Genomic DNA, 24,012 nt, shown 5'->3' with positions numbered 1-24,012 from the left:
AAGTTTAAATGGTTCGTTACATACACTCCCCCTTCAGAAAACTTCGTCACGAAGTTAGAGTTTTTTTTTTTTTTTTTTTTTTAACTTAAGATAGTAATTGGTACCCCCTTCTTAGATTTCAAAATTTTTGTTTTAATATCAAGAGACTATAAAATCAAAGTTTTAGGTTTATGATTTTAAATGGATAATTCTTATCCTACCCAGGTTCCCAAGCTATTCTAAAATCATCCTATCCTTCCTAATCTCTTCCGCTCCCATCCTATCCGTCCTCTACTGAAGTATGCCATGGCGTCAGTTTTACTGACCTAACCATTCATAAACTCTAAGGTGACAGCGTCAGTTATACCGACCTGATTCCCAGTAGGCATCCGACAGTCATCATCACATGTCTAGGGGAGTGTGATTCACATAGTCCTCCCATGACTCCAGGGTTCGGAGGATAAACGGTGGGTAACACCTCCACCCCTCCCAGTAGAATTAGGGCTAATACTTTATCATAGAATCACTTTGAGCTTTAATGGTTCTGAGGTTCTGTCATCACGTGGTTATCCCGGTAACTGTTCATTATCTGCAATCATACACTTACCCATACATTTGTAAAATGTGCATTAGCATATTCAAAATAACTCATGTATTATTCACATATGACATTACAGCATAACATATTTTGCCATATTCCATGCATATCTTTTGACTTTCATCTAGAATGTATTCACTTCCTGACTTCTATTCCATTGTTCATGTTGACATGCAGAAATAAAACAGATTTATAATATCTTAATTTCTATCAAAAGTAAAATCATTTAACGTTTTTTAACTTTACCTTGACAACTATAATTTAGTAAAATGAACTACATATATCGTTTTGGTATCCATGTCCTAACAAAAATTAAACATGTATTATGTCACAAAATTTCACGTATATCTATAATCATTCAAAATGTTTCTGAGTCTCTGATTGCAGTGAAGTAAATATATACTAAACATAGTTTAAAGTTCTTCAAAATTGACATAGATTAAGGTATCTTTGACATATGTCCTCTGTATTTCCCAAGTTGCTGATCCAGGACTATACTTGTCCCATTGGACCTTAACATGATCCACTAGGCGGTTCCTCAGCTGTCGAACCCTACGTTCCAGTATACGTAATGGTTCGACCGTTACGACTCCCTCGTCCGATACCTGCAATTCCTTCCATTGAAGGTTATGAGATAGATCAGCTATATAATGCCTTAATACAGAAACATGAAATACATTATGAATTCTATGCAGGTGGGGTGGCAAGGCAAGACGATAGGCAACAGGTCCAACTCTTTCCACGACTTTAAACGGTCCAATAAATCGGGGCGACAACTTTGTCCCTTTTCCGAATCGAATAGTACTTTTATTTGGTTTGATGCAAATGAAGACCTGATCTCCTACTTCATACCTCCTATCAATTCGGTGAGCATCAGCATAACTCTTTTGTCTATCCTGTGCTTCCTTTAATTGTTGTCTAATTTGTCTTACATGCGCTTCCATTTCATGGATTAATTCTGGCCCTATTATCACTCGATCTTCTAACCTGTCCCAACTTAACGGTGTTCTGCAAGGTCTGCCATATAATGCCTCAAATGGAGGCATCCCAATCGAACTGTGGTAACTGTTGTTGTATGCAAATTCGACTAAGGGTAAGTACTTTTCCCAATGTGATTGCTGATCCATCACATACATTCGCAACATGTCTTCAAGTACTTGATTTACTCTTTCAGTTTGCCCATCAGTCTCAGGATGGTAAGCAGTGCTTAAATTTAGCTGAGTACCTAAGGCCGTGACATAAACTATCAGTTTAGTCCAACAGACCCCTAGGTCAATTTTGCATTGATCCACACTCAAGCCCACGGTTTGGAGTTCTCCTGAAGCCATTTCCACTTGATGGAAATCATTTTGTCTATGAGCTACCAGCTCACATTTGTTTAATTCATATGACGAAATGAAACTATCTGTGGCACCAGTATCAAATAAGATTTTGAGTTTTATACCATTGATAATACCTGAAGATTCCACTACAGTGGATTGATGGGCTGCTTGGTCGTGGTTGACTACTGCATGAATTCTATGATTACCTCGATTGTTTGATATCGGCTCCTTTCCAGTCCTATGCAATATATTCGATGAAGCTTCTGGGCAGTCACGTTGAAAATGCGGTCCCCCACATCCCCAACAATTAAGCTGCGTTGATCCTCTTGAATCAGGACGTGAATTTCTAGAGAACGAGCTTCGTCCTCTCATGTTGATTCCTCTCGAATTTCTTCCTCTACTGGCAGTCCCTCGAGATGTCCATGGACTGGTGTTTGATGATTCCGCGGCTATAGTGTTTACTGCCATGGGAGCTCTTGTCCCTATATTTCTTGGGGTAAACCTGTTACCGTAAGGTGGCCTCGAGCTATCTCCTCTGAAGAAGTTTCGAGGAGTCTTTCCTGGAAATCCTGATTGTAAAGGCCCTGCTGGCCCCATATCTTTTTTGATTCCAAGGTGCTCTTCTGCATAACGACCGCATTCAACTGCCTCGGCTACTGATGATGGTTTCCACATGCTTACCAAGGCTCTGATGCGAGGATTTAACCCAAATATGAAGCGTTCAGCTTGACGTTCATCAGAATCTAAGTAGTGAATGTATTTTACAAGCTCCATAAACCTTATCTCGTACTCTTCCACCATTTTATTTCCCTGAATTAATGTATGAAAGGCTCTGGCTTGTTGTTATTGAAAGTATGGAGGTAAATACTTTGCGCGGAACCTTTCCTCAAATAGTTCCCAAGGGACATTATCCGATGTAAGGTGCAGCTGCTTTTCCAGATTTCCCCACCAAATCAAGGCACTTTCCTTTAGTTGAAACACGACAATTTTTGTTTTTGCCGAAGAAGAATATTCTCTTAACCTAAAGCATCTGTTCATTCCTTCTAACCATGCTTCAGCGCGCTCACCTGCTCGACCTCCTGAGAATTCTGGGAGTCTAATTTTCTGCAGCTCCCTAGAAATGTCTTCTTTCGATCTTCTGGGCTCAAAAAGTATTTGGTTCCACTGAACTGGTGGCTACATGTTGAAATTCCCCTTTGGTTTTGGCCTTAGATGACTCTTTTAATGTTTCCAATAAGGCTTCCAAAGAATTCATTATCACAGTTAACTCTGGCGCTGGGGCGATTGATGTTGATGATGGTCTTGGTGGTGACGATGGTGATGGGGATGATGATGGCGACGGTGGCGGCATTACTGGTGGTGATGCTGCCTGATCACATCGTCGTCGCTCATACGTCCTTACCATTGTAATGGTTCCTGAACACATAATAAAAGTCTATAAAAATTTTGAGGTAGACAACCGAATTCAACACATAATTTTCTTTTGCAACTTCACATTCATAAACGGGTATAGTTTTGCTATTTTTATCCGCTAGGCGGATCTTACTGGTACCGAGGTCAAGGAGGGTGGTCTCGCGACCTCCTTGTCCTAATGCAGGGTATTCTATCCTAATATGAATAATGCAGAAGTGTGGTTATAAGCTCCTAAGGTAAGACATCCAAAGTTTATTCACCAAATAATATCCACGATTGAAAAATGTTAAATGTCTCGTTACAATATATGTCGGTAACATACCCGCCATACCTCAATCTAGCTATTACATTTAAGGAAGGTCATACATATTTATATTCTGAATATATTACTTGGATATGGATTAAATCTATAAAAATGAAGGGTTGTTTTGGTTCCATATCAGTTTGACCTTTAGCCGAAAAATTTACCATAGACATGTCATGATTAAAATCTAGAAGAGATACAGTTCAGCAGTATATCATAAATAGTAGATTGGGTTTAAACGGAGGAAATAAATTAGGATAAAATGTGATTATGAATTTTAGAACCAGTTTTGTTTTAAGAATGACTCCGTCAAAGGATATAATTAGTATAATTTTGTTCTCTAACTGATGCTTTTGAAAAGTAGTTTTTGTGAATTGCACATAACACTTTAATGGTTGATGTAAGTGCAAATTTGACTGCAATAGGATTCATGGAAAAATTTTGTGCTACACACCGGAGAACCACACTCATAGGCAAGGAATAACTGGTCTAACAACGGGCTACTCTCAGATAGTCTGTACAAGTACTGTGCTTTAAAATGATGATGACTCTTCTTGTTAAGGTTGTAGTGAGCTAAGCTGACCTGTAGTAACACTGTAACCATGCTCATTGTATAGAAAGCTGCTTAACTTACTTATGTAAATACCGTCACACTAGTTCAACAGTGAATCAGTAATATGCAGTTACTCATACGTAGAAAGGTGATGACTATAATAGTATCTCCATTGATACACTCCTACTTATGTTATAAGCATAATGATTGATTACTGTGAATACTTAGCTCCATATCCTGTTGCTAACACTAGTGATTACACATATGGGATTTGATCATAACTATTAAGCACCGTATTATAAATAAGGATATAGCAACTATTTACCGAGTATTGTTACCTTTAGATACCTGTAGCTTAAACGTATCCATATAGATAAGTACTACATGTTATCTTATCAATAAAGGTCAGATTTCACAATATTTGGCAGAAAACTTGCATAGATATTACCTGAGAAATTTAGCTGTTCCTGTCAACTGGAAACTGGCAATCCTAGGAGGCTATGAATGATCAACAACATATCCGGGAACCTATCAAGTTAGAATCGATTACTGTCAAGGAACATAAAAAGGAACCTGTTTAGAAGGGTTCACTGCATTTAAAGTTGATCTGGCAAAACAGATAACAACTACAATATATGAGTATAGAGAAGATGTAGGCTTCGTCCAGACTTGGATGCAAGGTTCTATAAGCAATGGCTTTGTTCGTACTGGGAGGAAACCAGGGCTGGATGCCTTCTGGTAATCCTGTGTTTGCTGAAGCAACAAATCAACCCCTTTCATCAAATCAGTCAGACGATTTAGTAGGTTATTCATGCAGTTCAGGTGCCTCATCAATATCTGCATCTGATAGCCTGCCGGCATATCTACAGTCTTTGAATGAGACACAACGAGAGGCAGCTACAAGTGATATTTCAAAATCTTTACTGATATTGGCAGGTCCAGGAAGTGGAAAGACCTCAACAATGGTTGTACGATTGGAAATTTTGTTACAGTTCAAGGAAAATATACCTCATTTCCGTTTCAGGTTTATTAGTGTGCCTTCATGCTTTCCTGTTTGAATGCTATCGGTATATTTTGAAAATATGTTAATACTAAAGCTCAGTGGCTCTGTTTCCCTGTTGTTATTCCATGTGATAATAGCTCCATTCGTATGCTTTATACAATAATCTAAAGGTTGGTAACAAATTCATTAGCTTCACCAGAGAGTTACACTTTCATAAAATCGAATCTGTTTGTCCATAAGAAGGAAACTCGAGAACACCGTAGCTATATAATGTTGAGCACTTCCAGGCAATCGTTTAAAACTAAATGTTGTCCTGGAACACATTCATATACAAACAGAGAAACCAATCCCTTCTACACCAATGCTTTATAGCCCAGAGTACATGAGTATTAATTAGGGAAACCCCCCCCCCCCCTTCAGGTGACTTACGATCATTTGAAAAGAGTGGGGCAATGGGATCCTAGGTGACAGTGGTTCGGAATTAACAGAGACCCTGTGCTCATATGAAAACTAATAAATAAAGCATAAATCGAACAATCGCATTTCCTTATTTGAAATTAAAAATGAGAAAATTTGAAGCAAGGTTTCGAAAAGCATGAGAAACAGCCGTAGGACGGCGCGGCGAGCTCTGCACACATTTATGGCACACAGCACCGCCGCAAGGAATATCGTCCCGCAATTAAATTTCCTACAGGTTGCTGCTCACCGTTTTTGACTTCTTCCGAACTTTGAAATCCCGCTTGACCTTGCGAGCCACCCAGCCAGACATTGAAGGAACACAAAGGAGGCTCCGGTCAAACACGGGATGATTGTTCTTAAATTTCCGTTCACTGAAGCTCCACTCTGAAATTCCTTTGTCCGAACCACGAACTTCTAAATGCAATAGTGGCTAGCTTTAATTTATCGTCACGGACGCGGCAGGAAACAACGGTGTATTTTCAACTCTCTCGGATATTTTCAACTAAAACCCAAATATTTGCTGAGTTTGCGTGAGGAAATTGAATCATGCATCACCAGCTGAACTTCATATGAATGGCACTAAAGGGTGGTTGTTTTTAAGAAAACGAAGCTTTTTTTTTAATTCCGGAATGGTACTCCGCCCTACTTGCCATGAGAAATAATGTCATTGTATATTCACAGCAATGCTCTATTGCCGCGGCAACCAATGATTCTCAAACAAGAAAACGGCCGAATCTCAGAAATGAGGGAAAATCTCGACAGACGCACAAATTGACGAAATTCAAGGACGCGAGCTGCTGCAGTGTCGGAATGATGCCCTAAGGCTAGAATCCAAAGCACAGGAACATAATTATTTCGCTTGCTTTATTGCAGCTACAGGTGATACAGCTGACAGGGAAAGGAAAGAACGCAGGCAAGGGCAATTAAAGAAATCCATTTCATTCACCATATACCAAAGAACAGCGAATTGTGGGCCTGTAAGGTCAAAAAAAGGTTTGAACAACGCTCTGATACCATGTGTAATGACCATTAACTGAAATACGGTAAGAACCAGAACTGAAATACAGTAAGAACCAAAACTGAAATGCAGTAACCGTAAGGGATTTTGAACACCTACCTGAACTGCTGCCTGCTCTGGTGTTGCTCTGGTGTAGTTGATGGCGTTGTGGTTACTCTGATCCAATTACCGGGAAAACAATTCCACCCAGCCAGACTGAGCAGAGCCTGGCTGCTCAATCCAGTAAGCTTCTTACAGAAGCTCACTGTCCCCCGTGCCCAGAACCTCAAAATGCCTAAAGCTCTTCCCTTGGTCAATGTCTTCCTTTGGTTTGCCCTCCCTTCTCTCCTGATTTTCTCCTCCTTTTCTGCGTTCCCCCCTCCCCCTTGATCGGCTCAGATCAGTGGTTTTATAATTGCAGGCTTGGCGGTGGCCGCCCTCCCGCCTACGGCCACCGCTCTTCCTCCTCTCGACACGCCTCCGCATGCATTTCACTCTCAGATATTTATCCATCTGATCTATGTACTTTGTTTATATTCCAGGTTTGGTTGATGCGTTTACCTTTTACATAAGGTTTCAAATTTTATTTTTATTATAAACTTTAATTTTATGAAGTTTAATTTTATATATTTATTAATTTTAAATTTATATTTATTATAACGTTTAATTCATATTTATTTTTAAAGTTAACTCATATCAGTTTTAATATAAAGTTTAGATGGGTCGTTACAGGTTTCCCCACATTGGGGTTTGGCTCTAGCTGGTGCCATATCTTGTGTCCTCTTGTGTTGGCTTGTCTTCTATTGTTATTGTTTATGTTCTATCTGCATTTTACGATCATGTTGATGTGATTGCTATACTGGATATGATATTGGGCTAATAAAGAAAATTGATGTAAAATTGCTCCAAGCATAAAACATACCATTGTTATCCTAAAATTAACATTTGGACTTTTACACTTTAGCGTAACAAGAACAACATCAAATTATGTCAGTTTCAATGAAATGGGAGGTTTCTGATGGCCATATGCTATCATTTCATGTGAGGTGTCTTCTAGGATCATTTATTACCACTATCTCCTCAACATTAAGTAGGTACATTTACTTGCAACCCCTCTCAACAATTGCATTTGAGAATATGTTTTAGGGATAAGGAGACCAACTTGTAACAGATATGAAAATTGGTTAATAGGGAACATGACTTATGATAGTAACCAAGGGACTTGATATAGTTTCTCAAAATTGCCTGCATATCCTCTCTTAAAAACTGATGTTTGGTGAATTCTTTTAATACCAAACTGGCTGAAGTTGAAGGTGTCATCAGTGCAGAAAAACAAGTATTAATTCTTTACGGAACAAATTTATGTCTTTCTAGAAAATTCACAATCTTTGAATTGTTTTGCATTTATAGTTGATATGTAATCCTGTAAGGAGACTTTTTATTGACCTTTATTGGCCCGATTTTCAGAAAAGCATCTTCTCTGATAGGCTAAGTTATGTTCAGTTTGGGAAAAGATTGAGCAGGAGGATTGTCAATCTAAATATTCCCATCTCTTTTAGATTTTCTTCTTTGAATTTTTTATCTTTGCAGGATTGAGTGACAAGTAGCTTCCTAAGATGATAAGTCAATCCAGTTTTTGAGCTTAACTAGTGCTTGCGGTAGCTGCATATGGAGCCCATTCCTTTCGTATAAAAAGCACATTACATCTCTATTTATATTGATATTTAAAGAAAGAAAATTATTAGAAAAAAAGGTTAATTTATCAAGCAGTAAGGTGTTCTAACTAACCTCACGTATTCGCCAAAATGCAGCAATCTGATTGTAGTCTTGTGCCACACTACCATCAACAATGAGACTATTTTCAAGACAACTCTCCAGAAAGGCATCCAACTTTGCTCTGTAAAAGAATATACGAGAAGCTCATTTAGATGGATGAAGTAGCTTATCACAAACAGTCAGAAAACATTTTATATCCCACGGTTTTAGGAACATTAGTTCTACAGAGATTGAAGTCAGAGAGGAGGTAGGTAAGCAATTACTTGCAAATCCTATATTATTTCATAAGAAGAAAGTCTATCATGACAAATAACGTAGCTCATACTGTGTACAAGGAGTTGCATCAGATAGCCAGGATCTCTTACTTGTCATGCAACTGGTTGCTACCAGTAGTCTCAATCAAAACATAGAATTTCTCCTTTGAAGAAGGTAAAGGGTTCCTGACACCTTCCAAGTGATTCAAAGCCTGCAAGATTTAAAATGAACATGAATAACGGATTAAAACTTTGATAAAGCACACTATACTGTTGAACAGCGAACTAAGGATCTAATGTATCACTTTTATAATCACAAGAACTGCTCATACTCTTTTTCATCTAGATAGAAAATGCATGCCACTAGACGTTGAAACAAATTAAAAATATGTTGAAAATTATATCGTAGATTATGCAGAGTACAGACAAGACTTCCATGACTAAACTCAGTATATGAAGAGGCCACCCACATTCTCTAATATCCCTTTTAATTATTTTTGTTAAATTACTAGGGATTTTCTTCCAGCAAAATTACTTCATGAACTTCATCCAAAATATCATGAAAATTACAAATATCGGCAATTACAAATATTTTTATATCCATCAGACTTAAGAAATTTTACAAAGATCTACTCCGTAATTTGCTGAGAAAAGAATGCACAGGTAGACAATAAACTGCAAAATCCAGCTGTTTATTTATTTAATATTAAGAAGCAATTACAATGATAATCTGCAGAAAAAGCTGGCAAACTAGCTGGAGAGTAGCTGAGATGGCCTCCAAAATCTGCTGCAACACCGACTCTGACCTCCCAAACTGAAACTAGAAATGAAACCCAATGAGATCTCTGTATGAAATCTTCTCAATAGTGTGATTGTTTTTCGTCCAACACATAGAAGGAACCTAAGGGTTTCCATCCTAGGGCTCTCTGAGAAGCACGTTCCCAAAACCTCTCCAACATAATATACTGCAAATTCCCAATATATCCAAATGACTTGCTCCCCCTCCTTTTAAAGATTGGATGGATCTCTCTCCAGCCTTCTAGAAGCACTTTTATTTTATTCTTTTATTCCCACTCTAGAAGCTTCTCCTTCATATTTTACTTAAGTGACTTTATTTTATTTTATTTAAGTCACTTCTAATCCCGGAAAATGGTAAATCTGCCTCTACTCTCTCCAGCCACTGAAAGTTACTTTTTGGCATCCCATCCTGTAGATCTTTTCATTCTGGTTCCAATGAGCTATTACACTAAGGTGTTTCTCCACATAATTCTTCCCCTATCACACATTTAATGTATTTAATTAAAATATACTGATAATATCCCCATTTTATGGAAATCATTAAAATGCAACAGAACCAAAAACAAATTCTGTGGAACTGACCCTGATGATGAAATATAGTAACTGAACCTCATAAAACTCCTCCAAAACCCTTCAGGCCCACCGATGATGTAATATCACTCTTGTGACCTCACTGACACCAACCCTAGAAATCCACCCTAACTGCATCATAAGGGAAATGTAATATCCCTAAATTTTATTTGGCAATTTTTTTGCAATTTTACTTCAAAATTTACACCGCAAATTTGCTCAATTGAAACTCAATCAAAACAACAGATAGATTTGCAATGTAAACACATAAACTGCAACTCAAAAGTACACAGGCAACCTCAGCTTTATTTATATACATGCCAGTACATCTACCAATAGCTGAGCTGGAAGATATCTGAGGTGGCCTCCAAAAATATGATATATCTGCAGCATCACTAAACCGGGCCTCCAAAAATTCAACTAAAAATGACACCCAAACTGGAAATTTGTGTGATCCCCACTCCAATCTGTTGATAAAATTGAGGCTCTGTGAGACTTCTGGATGAAATCTCTTCAAGAGTGTTGGGTTTTCATCCAACACGCAATAGTAAACCTGAGGGTTCTGTCCTAGGGCTTAGCTATGTTTAAATTTCTAGGTATTACCCGTCAGAAATTTTATCTGTATTCTTTGGTTTATTTCGCCTACTTGTTTAATTACTAACAAGTTATTTGACCATATAAACACTAAAATAAACACAATACAGTCTCAACCATCTACAGATCAACAACTGAAAGAAATAGACAAACACACAAGGGACACCGTTATTTTTGGACAATCGTCCCCGAAAAAACCCAACTTGGGAAAACCGGTGCAATAGTTTTGAGGGTTTTATTATTAAGCATCTTTTCTTGAGTACATTAGGTGCCAAACTGGCTCACCCGACAAAGATAAATAATCTGGCAGTAATACCTCTCTTCGGAAGCAGATATTCTGAAAGTCTACCCCACGAAACCCTCTCCAGCACAATCTGAAACACTGCGTCAGCCCTCCTTGCCTCTGCGTCAACCTTCTGAGGCTCTGTGCAGCCTCTCTGGCCCTCTGTTGAAGTTTCTAAGTCTACAAGTTAGAAACCCTCCATGCACTTTACTAATTTATTCCTACCTACTTGTTCTATTAATTAACAAGTTATTTACCATGTAAACACTGAAAATAAATACAAGTGCATGCTCAACATATTACAGAACATCAACTGAAGGAAATAGAAACAAGCACAAAAAATGACACCGTTATTTTTGGACTAATGTCCCCAGAAAAACCCAATGCGGGAAAACCGGTGCAGCTATCTGAGGGTTTTATTATTAAGCATCCCTTTTCTGAGTACACTGGATGCCAAACTGGATAACCCGACAGAGATAAAAAAATCTGGTAGAATACCTCTCTTCGAAAACAGGTATTCGGAAAGCCTGCACCACGAAACCCCTCTTCAACACAATCTAAAACCCAGCATCAGCCCTGCTGGCCTCTGCATTAGCTTGAAACCCTCTGCGTCAGCCTGCTAAGGCTTTGCATAGCCTCTTTGGCTCTCTGCGTCACTCCTGCAGCCTCTACATGGATGATGCAGGCCCTTTTGCCTCTACGCAGTCTCTGCTGCCTCTATGTGGCTCACTCTGGCTCTGCGTCTGCCTCTCTCTGCTTCTGTGCTGGTCTCTCGGCACTGTCCCTGCCTCTCTGCCTCGTACTCATTGCCCCTCGCTGCCACCGATCACGGATTCTCTCTCTCTTAGCAAAACTCTGCTCTAGAGAATAGAATGACTAATCACTCTGGTGTGTTCTCCAAGTGACCCTCAAGCCTCCTCTTATACTTTTCCCGTTGACAAATCAACGACTGAGATTAAGTCCCTAACCAACAGCTAAGATTAGATCTGGCTTGATCCATGTCTCTTGGACCATTCTAACACAATTTTATATTAATTCACATTAATATTTTAATTTTCCTTAAGTTTAGACTTAGGGACTCCATTAAAAATATTAATTATTTTAATATCTCCTGAACTGTTTAGAATCTGCCCAAACCCTTTCTGAGTATTGGAGATCTCATGTGCCCCAACCTCTCCACCAAATTTCGTGGCTAGAGCACATTCGATGCTACCCCAAATCAACACTCCCTCTTAGTGAGGATTGTGCTCTAGCAATACCAGTGTAACAGAAATCGGCGAGTACTTGCGAGTTAAAATCGGATCAACCGTCAAACAAGCAGAGTCAAAACTTTGTGAGTCAAATCGCGTTGACCAAATTTGACTCGTGGTCAATGCGAGTTTGACTCGCAAGTCTGCTTGGGTTGATTTTCACGTTTTTTTCCTGGGTCCCGCCGGTTGAGGATTGTCACTTTATCGGGTTTTCATTGTTCACTACGCTGTCGCCAATTTGATTTTTCACTTCGCTGCCGCAGAGAAACCTCATTCCACGACGCCGCAGAGAGCTTTCCAAACAGACATCGTAGAGAAGCCGCATTCCACGACGCCGCAGAGAGCTTTCCAGACAGACGGGCAAAGAAGCCGCAGTTCACTTTGCAAGTTTGCTGACAGACGGGTTTTCCAGTTTCCACTGTGAACTGTGGGATAGCCCTAGTCTATTAATCCTCCATCTTCGTGGGCAAACAACAGTGAACTTATCTGAAGCATGCACGCAACACCACATAGGTTCTAGGCAAAGGAGTGGGCTTCAAAATGGAAATTCCCTGAGTGGTCCTGGAAGTCGCGGAAAATCCTCTGTCAACTCTATCTAGGTAATTTCTATTTCAAAGTGGGATATAGGTCTATAGGTTCTGTGGGTAGCTTCTTTGTTTTCATCCCTGTTGGGGGATCTACCCCTTCCTAGTCAAGTTACTAAGTAAAGTTGGGAACTTATCATAAAAGAGTGCCTTCCGAGTGTCCTTAAATGTGTTCACAAAGAGCCTGAAATACCTTCAAATAACATGGCATTGTGATCTCGAACACACCTCAATAAAACCTAGAGTAGACTGCAAATGTTCTCAGAGAGGGTCTCTAGTATTATGTAAAGTAGACAAAGGAAACAATTAAAATGCCTCATTGGCTTTTAATATAGACAAAGCACCCTCTTATAACTAAGCAAAAAGGGATTTCATTTAATTTTTTAGATTTCTAACATATTTTAAATTTTTGGAACATTTTTAAATTTCATTTTTTATTGTCTTTCACAGGAGCCACAAATTAAATAGAAGCCACGACTCCAAATCTTAACAGAAGCCACAAATTAAACACAAGTCCAAAACAACAACAATGCCGAGGGAGAAGGACTTTGCTTGGGCTTATTGTGACAAGATTCCCGGAGACCCCAAGCTCCTTTTAAATTTTGCAAAGCGAAATGTAGTGGAGGCATTTATAGATTTAAGTTCCACCTTCCACAAATACCTGGCCATGATATAGGTCTTTGCAACAAGGTTGATGATAATGTCAAACACCAAGCAACCCTGGCCATTGATATGTTGCGTCAGCATAATGCCAAGAAAGCAAAGCAAAATAGTGAAATAGGAACTCTTGGAGTTGACGGTTTTTCTTCCACTACCCCCTTGTCACCTCCCTCTGTTGAATCCTCAATGTCGTTCCCAAGTTTCCCACACATGCCTCCAAGTCCAAGTCAAACTCAAGGCCAAATGAGTCCTTCCTTCAACACTGGAGGTGGAAACATAAACACCTTTCTTTGCTCCCCGCACAAAACCTAGTTCCCAACCTACCTTGGATGCCACTGGTTGGAAAAATAATATCCATAGTCAAGCAAGGAAGGACATTGCTAACTTTTGGTACTATTTTGACATACCTTTCCACTGTGCCAGAAGTCCTTATTGGCAAGCTATGATTGATGCAGTTGCTATTGCAGGTCCAGGGTTCAAAGCCCCTACATCAGAGAGCCTTAGGACATAATTGTTGTTAGAGAGTGTTGAAGATGTCATGCTTGTGCTAGCTGAGTTTCATTCATCATGGGTTGAAATAGGGTGCACCATCATGAGTGATGGATGGACAGATCAGAGGAATAGAACTTTAATAAATTTCCTTGTATCTTGTCCTGCAGGCACAATGTTTCTCAAATCAGTGGATGCTTCAAACAAGGTTAAGACTGCCCAACTTATCTGTGAAATGATGGAGGAAGTCGTTCAAGAAGTGGGAGAAGAACATGTTGTACAAATTGTCACCAATAATGCAGCTAATTATATGGTTGCTGGTAGACTTTTTGAGATTAGGCAGCCCACTATTTTTTGGACCTCTTGTGCTGCCCATTGTATAGATTTAATGCTTGAGGACATTGGTAAGCTTCATTGGATACATGAGGTTGTGGAGAAGGAAAAATCCATAACCAAATACCTATACAACCACACTATTGTCCTAAACACGATGAGAAACTACATTGAAGGTAAAGAAATTGTTCGACCTACAGTGACTAGATTTGCAACAAATTTCATAACTTTGCAATCTGTGGTTGAGAAAAAGATAAATCTGAAGAGGATGTTCTTGGGACCTGAGTGGATGACATCTAAACATTCCAAGACCCTTGAAGGCATTGAAATTGTTGCACTTGTGTTTAATGATGGTTTCTGGAAAGATGCCGAAGAGATTATTGTTGTGATGGAGTCCCTTGTTAGAGTTCTCAGGTACTTCAAGTCTTTTAACTTTTTCATTTTTTAAATTTCATTTCAAGCTTATTTTTATTTACAATGTTTCATATTTCTTTAAATTTGAATGCTTGAACTTTCAGGATGGTTCGTGGTGACAAACCTGCTATGGGTTACATTTATGAGGCGATGGATCTCGCAAAGGAGGCCATCAAAAGAAAATATGGGGATGATGAGACAAAGTATATGCCTCTTTGGGACATTATAGATGCACGTTGGGATAGACAATTGCATTCCCCCTTACATGCTACTGGGTACTTCTTAAACCCACAATATTTTTATGATAAGAGCAAATTTAATGAGGATGGGGAGGTTGACAGAGGACTTATGACATGCATGGAAAGGTGCTTCCCTGATCCAGAATTTCAAAGTCGTGTCTTTTCCAACTACAAGATTATAAGGCACCATCTAAATTGTTTGCCTATACCAGTGCTATAAGAGAAAGGTCTAAGATGTTGTCAGGTACCCAGCTTGAAGGCTTCATCAATTCATTAAATTTGTTTAAACTTTATTTTGTATCTTAAATGTTTTATTAAATTTTCTTGTCTTTTTAAGTTTTTACTATTTAGTACTTCTACTCACAAACCCTTGCCACTTGTTAGGTCTATGGTGGCAAAATTTTGGTAGTGATATGCCAGATTTGAAGAGATTTGCCATTCGAATCTTAAACCAAGCATGCAGTGCTTTAGGTTGTGAGCGCAACTGGAGCATGTTTGAGAAAATATATTCTAAGAAGCGCAACCGATTGACACAAAAACGCTTAAATGACCTTGTATTTGTCCATTACAATCTACGACTTCGCAACAAACAAATACTAGGTGAGACTCGAGAGCTTGAATTTGAAGGTTTCATAATCTAGTTCGTACTTTAAAGTTCAAACTTCAAACTTCAAAGTGAATCTTTAATTCACATTTCAATGTTTCATGATAATGACAGGTTTGGATCATTCACCAATCAACCTTGAAGAGATAGATTTGCAAACTACAAATGCGGCAGACTGGGTCCAATTAGAGGAGGCTCTTCTTTTAAGCCTTCATGACTTGGAGAACTTTGAGAGTCAAGTAAGCAAAGGAGTGGGAGGAATCGCTTCTAGTTCTCACTCTTAAGAGTCTTAGACTCTTAGTTACTGATTTTTTTCTGATTAGTATGCAATTTTTTGTAAACTTTTAGAAGCATATGCTTTTGGTTCTATGTAGTCACTGGTTAGGACTCAGGAGTCAAGACTCAGTACTTTGGATCATGTTTGGACTCATAACATATATGAGATACTTATTCATTCATGATATTCTGGACATCTATTGATATTATGCATTGTCTGGACATGCCTTTACCGAATATTAATGAAAAATGTTTTTTTTTTTTAATTCAATATATGTGTATATTTTTATTTAATGAATTCATCGATTTTTTCCCGATCTGATTAAAACTCTTCGCTCTTTTGCCTCGCCAATTTATTGCTGATTACGAGTCTGATAACATTGAGCAATACTCCTCACTGAGTATTACTCTGATCATCCGTCATCGGTCCCTGTGCCGATGCTAAGCCTCCCTACCCAACATCCTCTGCACTGCTGCATCCTGTACTGCTGTTGATGGTTCTACCATTGCCACTGCTGCATCTATACGACAGCTCCCTCTGCATCCGTGCCACTGCTGGTCCTTTCTCCCAGCACTGCATCCGCACTGCACCTCCTCTCATCACGCTGCATCGTGCTGCCCACTGCTGCAGTGCAACTTGGTTACTGAGAAGTAAGTAACTAATCTCCCAACTCTGACCTCCTTGTTGGGCTAGAGACACCCATTGATGTTGAAGCTCCCTCTGCTGCTGACAAGTGGTCCCTCTCTGACCTCTGCGCTGCTGCAACAACCCCTGCATTTCATACCGTTGCACACCTCTATGTGCCATCCTGCACTAGTGCAACACTCATGTGCCTCTCGCACTGTTCCACCCTGCTAGCCTTGCGCTGTCTCGGGACTCCTGCACTTTAGCTCTCTCTGCTGCTCCATCCGCATCCGTCTCTACTCGACTTAGCCAGTCCTGTTACTCCTCTTCAGGGTTCCCGTAGCAAAGTCTAATACAAGAGGTTGGGTACCTCGAGGATCCTGCCCCTCATCCCCAATAGTCCGTCTGACTACAGCTCGATGTCTCCCCACTTCCGCTCAAGTGGCGTGTGCACATTCATCGTCTATCTCCACTTCCTTCACTGCCCTTGTTGGCGCTGCCTTGGTCTTGGAGGCCTCTCCCCTGTTCTTCTTCCTTGGACACTGGGTCGCATAATGACCCAACTCCCCACAATGGAAGCATTTGACCTTGGAGAGGTCCTTCTTCTTCCGTTGATCTTGCTTTCCCTCAGATGCTAGGGCAACATCCTCCTCCTTCTTGACTCTGATCCCCTTGCCGCTGCTTCCCGTCTTGCTTAGCCTTCTGATCTCTTCTTGGCGAAGAGCTACCCACATTTCCTCCCAATGTGAAAGGGTCGCTCTGCCCAGTATACTCTGGACAAATACCTCCCAGTCTTCTAGGACTGCGTTCATGGTTGTTCTCACCATCAATTCTTGATCCGGCGCGACCCTATGGAAGCCAGTTGATCCCGGATCTCATTCAGTTGACCGAGGAAGGTGACAATCGATTCTCCCTTCTTCATCTGGTATGACCGCAACTGATTTTCTAGTAACATCTTTCTCTGCATAGAGGTATGCTGCTACAATTTCTTTAGGGCCTCCCACATCTCATTTGTCATTTCCTTCTCGACGATGTGTGGTACTACATGGTCCTTGATCCCATCAAGGATGATGCTCTTGGCCCTCGCCATTGCCTCCTCATACTTGTCGTTATCAATTGGGTCAACTAGGATTGCTATCGTCCATAAGGCGAAGTGCTTGACACGATTTCTGTCAAGTACGGATAAGATTTTAGCCTTCCGAAATGCGAAGTTTGAGGCTCCGTCTAGTCTGTCCTGGTCTCTTACTCTGTGCAGTGCCATGCTGCTCTTCTACTTCCCTCCTGGAAGTTCTCGATGTGACTCCCTTTGAGCCTTGATTTCCCTCCTGGAAACCCTTCTGTCGATGTCGAGATGCCCCCTACTCTGATCGTCTGTGCAACTGCACCATTGATCCGGATTTTTCGGCTAGAAACCCTCGGTAGCAACTCCCTCCTCCTTGACCTTGCCCTATTAGGTATTGTTTTGACTACAGTACCCCACAAGCTCCACTCTGCAACTTACCCACAGCCTCCTAAACCCCAACAACCTGAAGGTGAGAGCTCCTAGGCTCTACACAGTCCCTGCACCGGCAAACTAGCTCCCTCAACCAACTGCGTCAGCCCTCTTAGCCTCTGCGTGGCTCTGCGTGAGCCTGTCTTTGCCTCCTTTAGCCTCTGTGCAACCTCTTATGGGCTCAAAATTGATGACGCAAGCACTGCATCACCCCTTGCTTGCTGCTTTGCTGTCAGGAACAACTTCCGTCACTCAGGACAACTGTTTTTTGCTACTGGTGCTCTGCTCTGCTAATGTCCTCAGTTCTCCTGTGATCTACAACCACGCTTTGATACCATGTTGAAGTTTCTAAGTCTACCAGTTAGAAACTCTCCATGCACTTCACTGATTTATTCCTACCTACTTGTTATGTTAATTAACAAGTTATTTACCATGTAAATATTCAAAATAAATACAAGTCCATGTTCAACATATTACAGATCATCAACTAAAGGAAACAGAAACAAGCACACAAACGACACCGTTATTTTTGGAGTAATGTTCCTGGAAAAACCTAATGCAGGAAAACTGGTGCAGCTATCTGAGGGTTTTATTATTAAGCAGCTCTTTTCTGAGTACACTGGATGTCAAATTGGCTAACCCAACAGAGATAAAAAATCTGGTAGAAATACCTCTCTTCAGAAACAAGTAATTGGAAAGCCTGCTCCATGAAATCCCTCTCCGGCACAATCTAAAGCCCAGCATCAGCCCTGCTGACCTCTGCGTCAGCCTGTTGACCACTACGTGTCAACTCCCCATAGCAAGTACACCCCCTTTTCTTCGCAAAAGGGATAACACTTGATTGACATGTCCGTGCCATTCGACAGTCATCGTCGACTTGATCATACTATATGTTGTAAACCCAGTCTGCATGTGTGAATTGTAAATAATCTTAGCAAATATGAGTCATGTATGTAAATTGCCTAGGTGGACCTAATTTTCTAGTGATAATCTGCATTCCGGAAGGTTTTTTGTCTCACCGATCCATGATCGGCAGAGTTTTCCTTCAGCCTAACCCCAAAGCCGGAATGAATTTTGTCATTAGAATCTTAGAGGAATCCTAGTGTGTTAATCTGCTAGATTATAGTTGTGTCGCAAAACTGGGTGGTTTATGAGGGTCAATGTCAAATGGGTTTTCCCCCTTGAGATGTAAAGTTGTAAAAGTCATGATGTAAAGTGTCTTGAGGGTTAGAAAATATTTTAATCTCCTCATAAGTCCTAAGCCCTAGGTCCTAGGTGATTTTTCCAAAGGCTACGTTCCAGGATCCATTTAAAAATAAATTAAAAATTAAAAAATTAAAAATTGAAAAAATAAAAAAACAATAAAAAATTGAAGATATAAATAAAAATAAATAAATAAAAATAATAAAATAATAAAAACTTAGAAATAATAAAATAATAATATTTTTGAGTAAATAAATGCAGAATTTCAATTTTTAATGCATTAAAAAATTCGACGGATGAGATTAAGAGATATCTTGATCCTCATCAACGGTCGAGATCATTTTGACGTGGATCACTCGAACTAGTTGTTGGGAACTTTTCCTTTAAATAGGGTGCTAGGGGTCATTTGAGATCATTCGATCTGTGAGTCTTGTGGTAAAGAAAGCTCTCTTGTAAACTTTTTCTGGTGCAAATAAAGAAAGACTTTGGGGTTGAAATATTGCTGGTGTTACTCTCCTGAAGCGCTGTGAGCTATTTTATTTTCTGCATAATTTTATTTTCAGCCATTAGTAATAGCCTGATGTAGAGTATTGTTGAACACAGGTATCTTATTCACTTACTAGGGTTTGAATGGTATTAGAATTTCTGAAATAATGGCAGGTATCTCCATTGCATCTGGAATCTAGTACTATTTTTTCTCTTTATTGATGGTTGAAATGAGCTGTGCAGGAAACCCTTATTGAAAAGATCAATGGGCGTTTGGGGAAGTTCTCGGCTGAACCAGCGAACTCCCGCAAACATTCTCTTGCAAAGCCCAGCCAGTTTCGATCCTGGGTTTATCATTTAAGTTTGTTTTTCTAAATTGCATGAGAGATTTCTGAAGTTTTTCATAGCAAATCTGAAGTTCTGAAAATATTATTGATGATAACTGACTAATCTGGCTGTTATAGAGCTATAATTCTGTAAATATTGTAATTTTTGACCAGTTTGCAGGGTTTTAGTTTTAATATTTGCATATATTCTCCGGGTGCTTGTTTTCCCATTGCAGGTTGCAGGTCTGAGAAGAAATTTTTTGTGTGTGAAGCCAGATCTGGCCCCAGAAAATAGCTTTTGCAGGGGTGTTTATTTCAGATCTGGAGAATTTTTGGGGTTTTCGTCAGTTAAATCTGAAGCAGGGCAATTTAAATTTTTTATTAAAACTGCTTCAAGGGTTTCTGGGGCACCGATCTGCTTTCTTCTCTTGTCTGATGCTGTGTTGAGGTTTCTGGAAAGTTTCGAGTGTCCTTGCAGTGTTTACTATACCCCTCGCCCTCCTCACTGTACACCACCATCAGTTGTTGTTCTTCAACGTGCCGAATCTGCCAGCAAGCCTCTGTTTTCACATGCTCTCTTCTTACCTGTGTACCCCCTTTCCACGCAGCCTGCACGCACCTTTATCACCCCTCATCATTGTCTGCAGCCATCTCCACGTTTCTGCCTACTCAAAATCGTAGCCCCTCACGCGAATATCAAACCTCCACGATTCCTCACGCACAGCAAGACAAAAACTCAAAACACTCACAAAAAATCGATTTTTTCTTTACAGCAAGACTTCTTCCTGCGTACTCCTCACGCTGTTCGCTCCTTAAACCTGTACGCTGCTCCATATTTGATCGTTGTCGACTCTCCTACGCTATCCCTCCTTCCATCGCTCAGATCTTTTCTTCCGCCTCCTTGCCAGCTCCCTTTCTCCCCACGCTATTCCATCCAGCTCACTTAACCCGTGGAGCCCTGCGTCCTCCATTATCTGCTGCTCCTCACATAAGCGTAGCCTCATCCGCAACACCATACCTCTCCACCCTGCGTCCTCTCATCCCTCACGTGAAGCCTACAGCCTGTCCACGAGTAGCGTTCCACGCAACCCCTCCCGTTCCACGCAGTTTCTTTGGATCGACGGGCCACCTGCAAATCGATTCCTCTTGCGTTTTTCTTCTGGGCATCACCTGCATACCAAAAACACAAGAAAAAAGAAAAATCGATTTTGTTTATTATCAATGCATGCACATACGATTTAGCTGAGGGTTAATTTTTTTTCTTTAGGTTTTTTTTAGAATTCGTTCTTTTTAGGATTTCATTTTATACGCTCTATTTTAGTTCACGTCTCAAATTTAATTAACATTTCATTAGGTTTCAAATTTTTTTCGTTTAGATTTCAAAATTAAAGTTTAACTTTAGATTGAGTTCTTTTAGTTTTGTTTAAATTTTTAATTTTGAATTTTAAAATCATAAAAGTATAAAAATTATAAAAAAATCAAAAAATCAAAATAAAAAAATAGAGTGCCTTGAAAGTCATTTGGACACACTCACTTGGGATCTCTTCCTCTCTACTTGTCTTTGGGTTTTAGTAGGAGGAGAGATCCTAAGGGATAGCGATACCTTAATGGAGATCTACGCTGCCCTAATGAAGAAGCCCTAGATGCAGAGCAGTGCAAGGCATTGATGGCAGAGATAGTATAGTCGGATATATGGATCTACAGATAGAGTTCTCCACAGTTGAGAGGGAGTGTTAAAATTGGCAACTAGGGCCAAACTCCATGTGGGTCATCTTATTAATGGCAGCTAATATTTTTCTTGGAGCCCTCTCATCGAGATCTATAGGATTAATCTAAGGATCATCTGATTCCGATAAGTATTCATGGAGATATGAATTTATTTGTGTTATGGGACAATTCGTCAAAGTCGGCCAGCAACCAAATAAACCCCACATGTGCTCAACGTTTTAGTATAAATAGAGGTGCCTTGAAAGTCATTTGGACACACTCACTTGGGATCTCTTCCTCTCTACTTGTCTTTGGGTTTTAGTAGGAGGAGAGATCCTAAGGGATAACGCTACCCTAATGGAGATCTACGCTGCCCTAATGAAGAAGCCCTAGACGCAGGAAGGAAGGGAGATCTAGCATGGTGAAGGAGGCCTAACAGCAGACCCTAACGCAGTCCTATTATGCCCTAATATATACGTTGTCCTGAAAGGGTTTTAGACAGCCCTTAGACGCAGCAAAAGGGATACCCTAACAGCAATAAGGAGCCTCCCATTCGCTGCCCTAACCTGCCCTCATATGCTATCCAAAGGAACCCTTATACACTGCCCTAAAGAGATGTGGCCGTAGTCAAAGGAGAGCTCTAGCAGCGTTAAGGAGGAGATAATCCGAAATCCAATAAAGGTGCCCTAGCCACGGCGTTTGAAGTGCGGATTTGGTGCGGATTCTCTGCGGAAGAAGACTGCAACTCTAAGCAGCTAGGAAGGTGGTTAAGGGCGGATTTATGGGAAATGTAGGTATGTTTTCTTAGTCAAATCAGGCTGCAGCAAATCAGAGGTAAGTTGAAGTATTTATGTGTGGGTTATCTCTGTCACACAACCACTGAATAGGGTTGTTGCTACAGCTGCATGGGAGGACCTTTTTGTGAGGGCCGAAAGGCTAGTTGAGGCCCTCTCTCTAGGCCGCATATGCCCAGGACAAAGCGCAGTAGGACAAAGGTTCTTCCTTATTGTTTGGGGCTGTTTTATGTTGTTGGTTGGTACAAGTTGGCTGTAGGATACGTGGAGGAGGAGCCTCATACACTACAACAGATTTGGATGATTATCATTGGATAGCAAATCCTTGATGTAGCGGATCTAAGATCTATAGGGTGCCCTGAGGTGATTGGGACAACTAGTACATGGCAACAAGGTACATCATGTCTGATTGGGACAGCTAGTACATGGTGCAGCAATAGGACAACAATGAAGCTTGGTGAAGCATGGACAGCAGCAACATGGTAAAGGATGGTGATGCATGGAGCAGCAATGAAGCTTGATGGAGCAAGTAAATGAGACAACAGTACAACATGATGCAATACATGGACAGCAGTACATGAAACAATAGATGGGACAACTAGTACATGGTACAACAAAGTGCAGTATGGTACATGGGACAACAATGGCAACATAAGGTGCAACATGATGATGTGTACAACATGGTCATGAGGTCCAGCAATGTGGTGATGGGTGCAGCATGGTGCAGCACGGTGAGGTGCAGCATGATGACGAGATGCAGCACAATGAAAGGTGAAGGAGTCACCTTGGAGAATCAGTTGAAGCAGCATGTCTTCAACTGATCTCATGTAGAGATGATCTATTCTCTTATCAAGAAATTCTAAGTGTTGACTTCCGTTGTAAATGTACTATCTATCTCTCTCTGTTGAACTATTAAAGAACATATAAGAAGAATTGATCAAGGGTTCCCCACATTGGGGTTTGTCGCTGGCTAGTGCCACATCTTGTGTCCTCTTGTCTTGGTTTGTCTTCTGTGATTTATGTTTATGTTCTATCTACAGTTTGCTTTAATGCTGATGAGATTGCTAATCTGGAAAAGATATTGAGCTAACTGTGAAAATTGAATTAAATTTCTCTTAGCATAGAACATACCTAAAGTTTAACATGTAGTCAGAGGGACTAGATGCGATGAGGGGCAAGATCCTCGAGGTACCAACCTCTTGGATTACACCTTTCTACGAGAGCCCTGAACATGAGTAGCGGGACTGGCGGATGTCGGTAGAGACAGATGCGGATGGAGTGACAGAGAGGGATACAATGCAAGAGTCCCAACACAGCGTGAGGCAGCAGTGCGAGAGGCATAGAGTTGTTGCAACAGCGCAGAGGTCAGAGAGATAGCACTTGTCAGCGACAAAGGGAGCTTCAGCATCTGGAGTGTTTCTAGCCTAACAAAGATGTCAGAGTTGGGAGATCAGTTACTTACTTCTCAATAACTGAGTTGCAGTGCAACAGTTAGCAGTGGCAGTGCTATGAGTAGTAGCATGATGCAGTGTGATGAGAGGGGATGCAATGCAGATGTAGCAGTGGCAGCAGCAAGGCCATGGGCAGCAACATGGATGCAGAGGAAGCTGTCGTACGGATGCAACAG

The 24,012-nt window shown here is 40.5% G+C and overlaps 1 protein-coding gene across 3 annotated transcripts in view; it reads right to left on the bottom strand.

Annotated features, from left to right (window-relative positions):
• Positions 1-24,012, bottom strand: part of LOC149188087 (D-2-hydroxyglutarate dehydrogenase, mitochondrial-like) — a 544,264-nt gene that overhangs the window by 172,618 nt on the left and 347,634 nt on the right. For all 3 annotated transcript variants that reach the window (XM_089411563.1, XM_089411562.1, XM_089411564.1), the window contains 2 exons: positions 8,770-8,870; positions 8,417-8,525 (listed from right to left, as the gene is read on the bottom strand). In XM_089411563.1, the coding sequence (XP_089267689.1) occupies positions 8,417-8,525; positions 8,770-8,870 (210 nt within the window). The remainder of the gene's footprint in view (positions 1-8,416; positions 8,526-8,769; positions 8,871-24,012) is intronic.

The sequence above is a fragment of the Pinus tabuliformis genome, chromosome 3_1 (assembly GCF_031772625.1).
Source record: "Pinus tabuliformis cultivar Carrire ecotype Pingquan chromosome 3_1, CPIR1, whole genome shotgun sequence".
NCBI classification, from domain to species: domain Eukaryota; kingdom Viridiplantae; phylum Streptophyta; class Pinopsida; order Pinales; family Pinaceae; genus Pinus; species Pinus tabuliformis.
The sequence above is the reverse complement of the archived record's forward strand: the minus strand, read 5'-3'. Positions and strand labels throughout refer to the sequence as shown.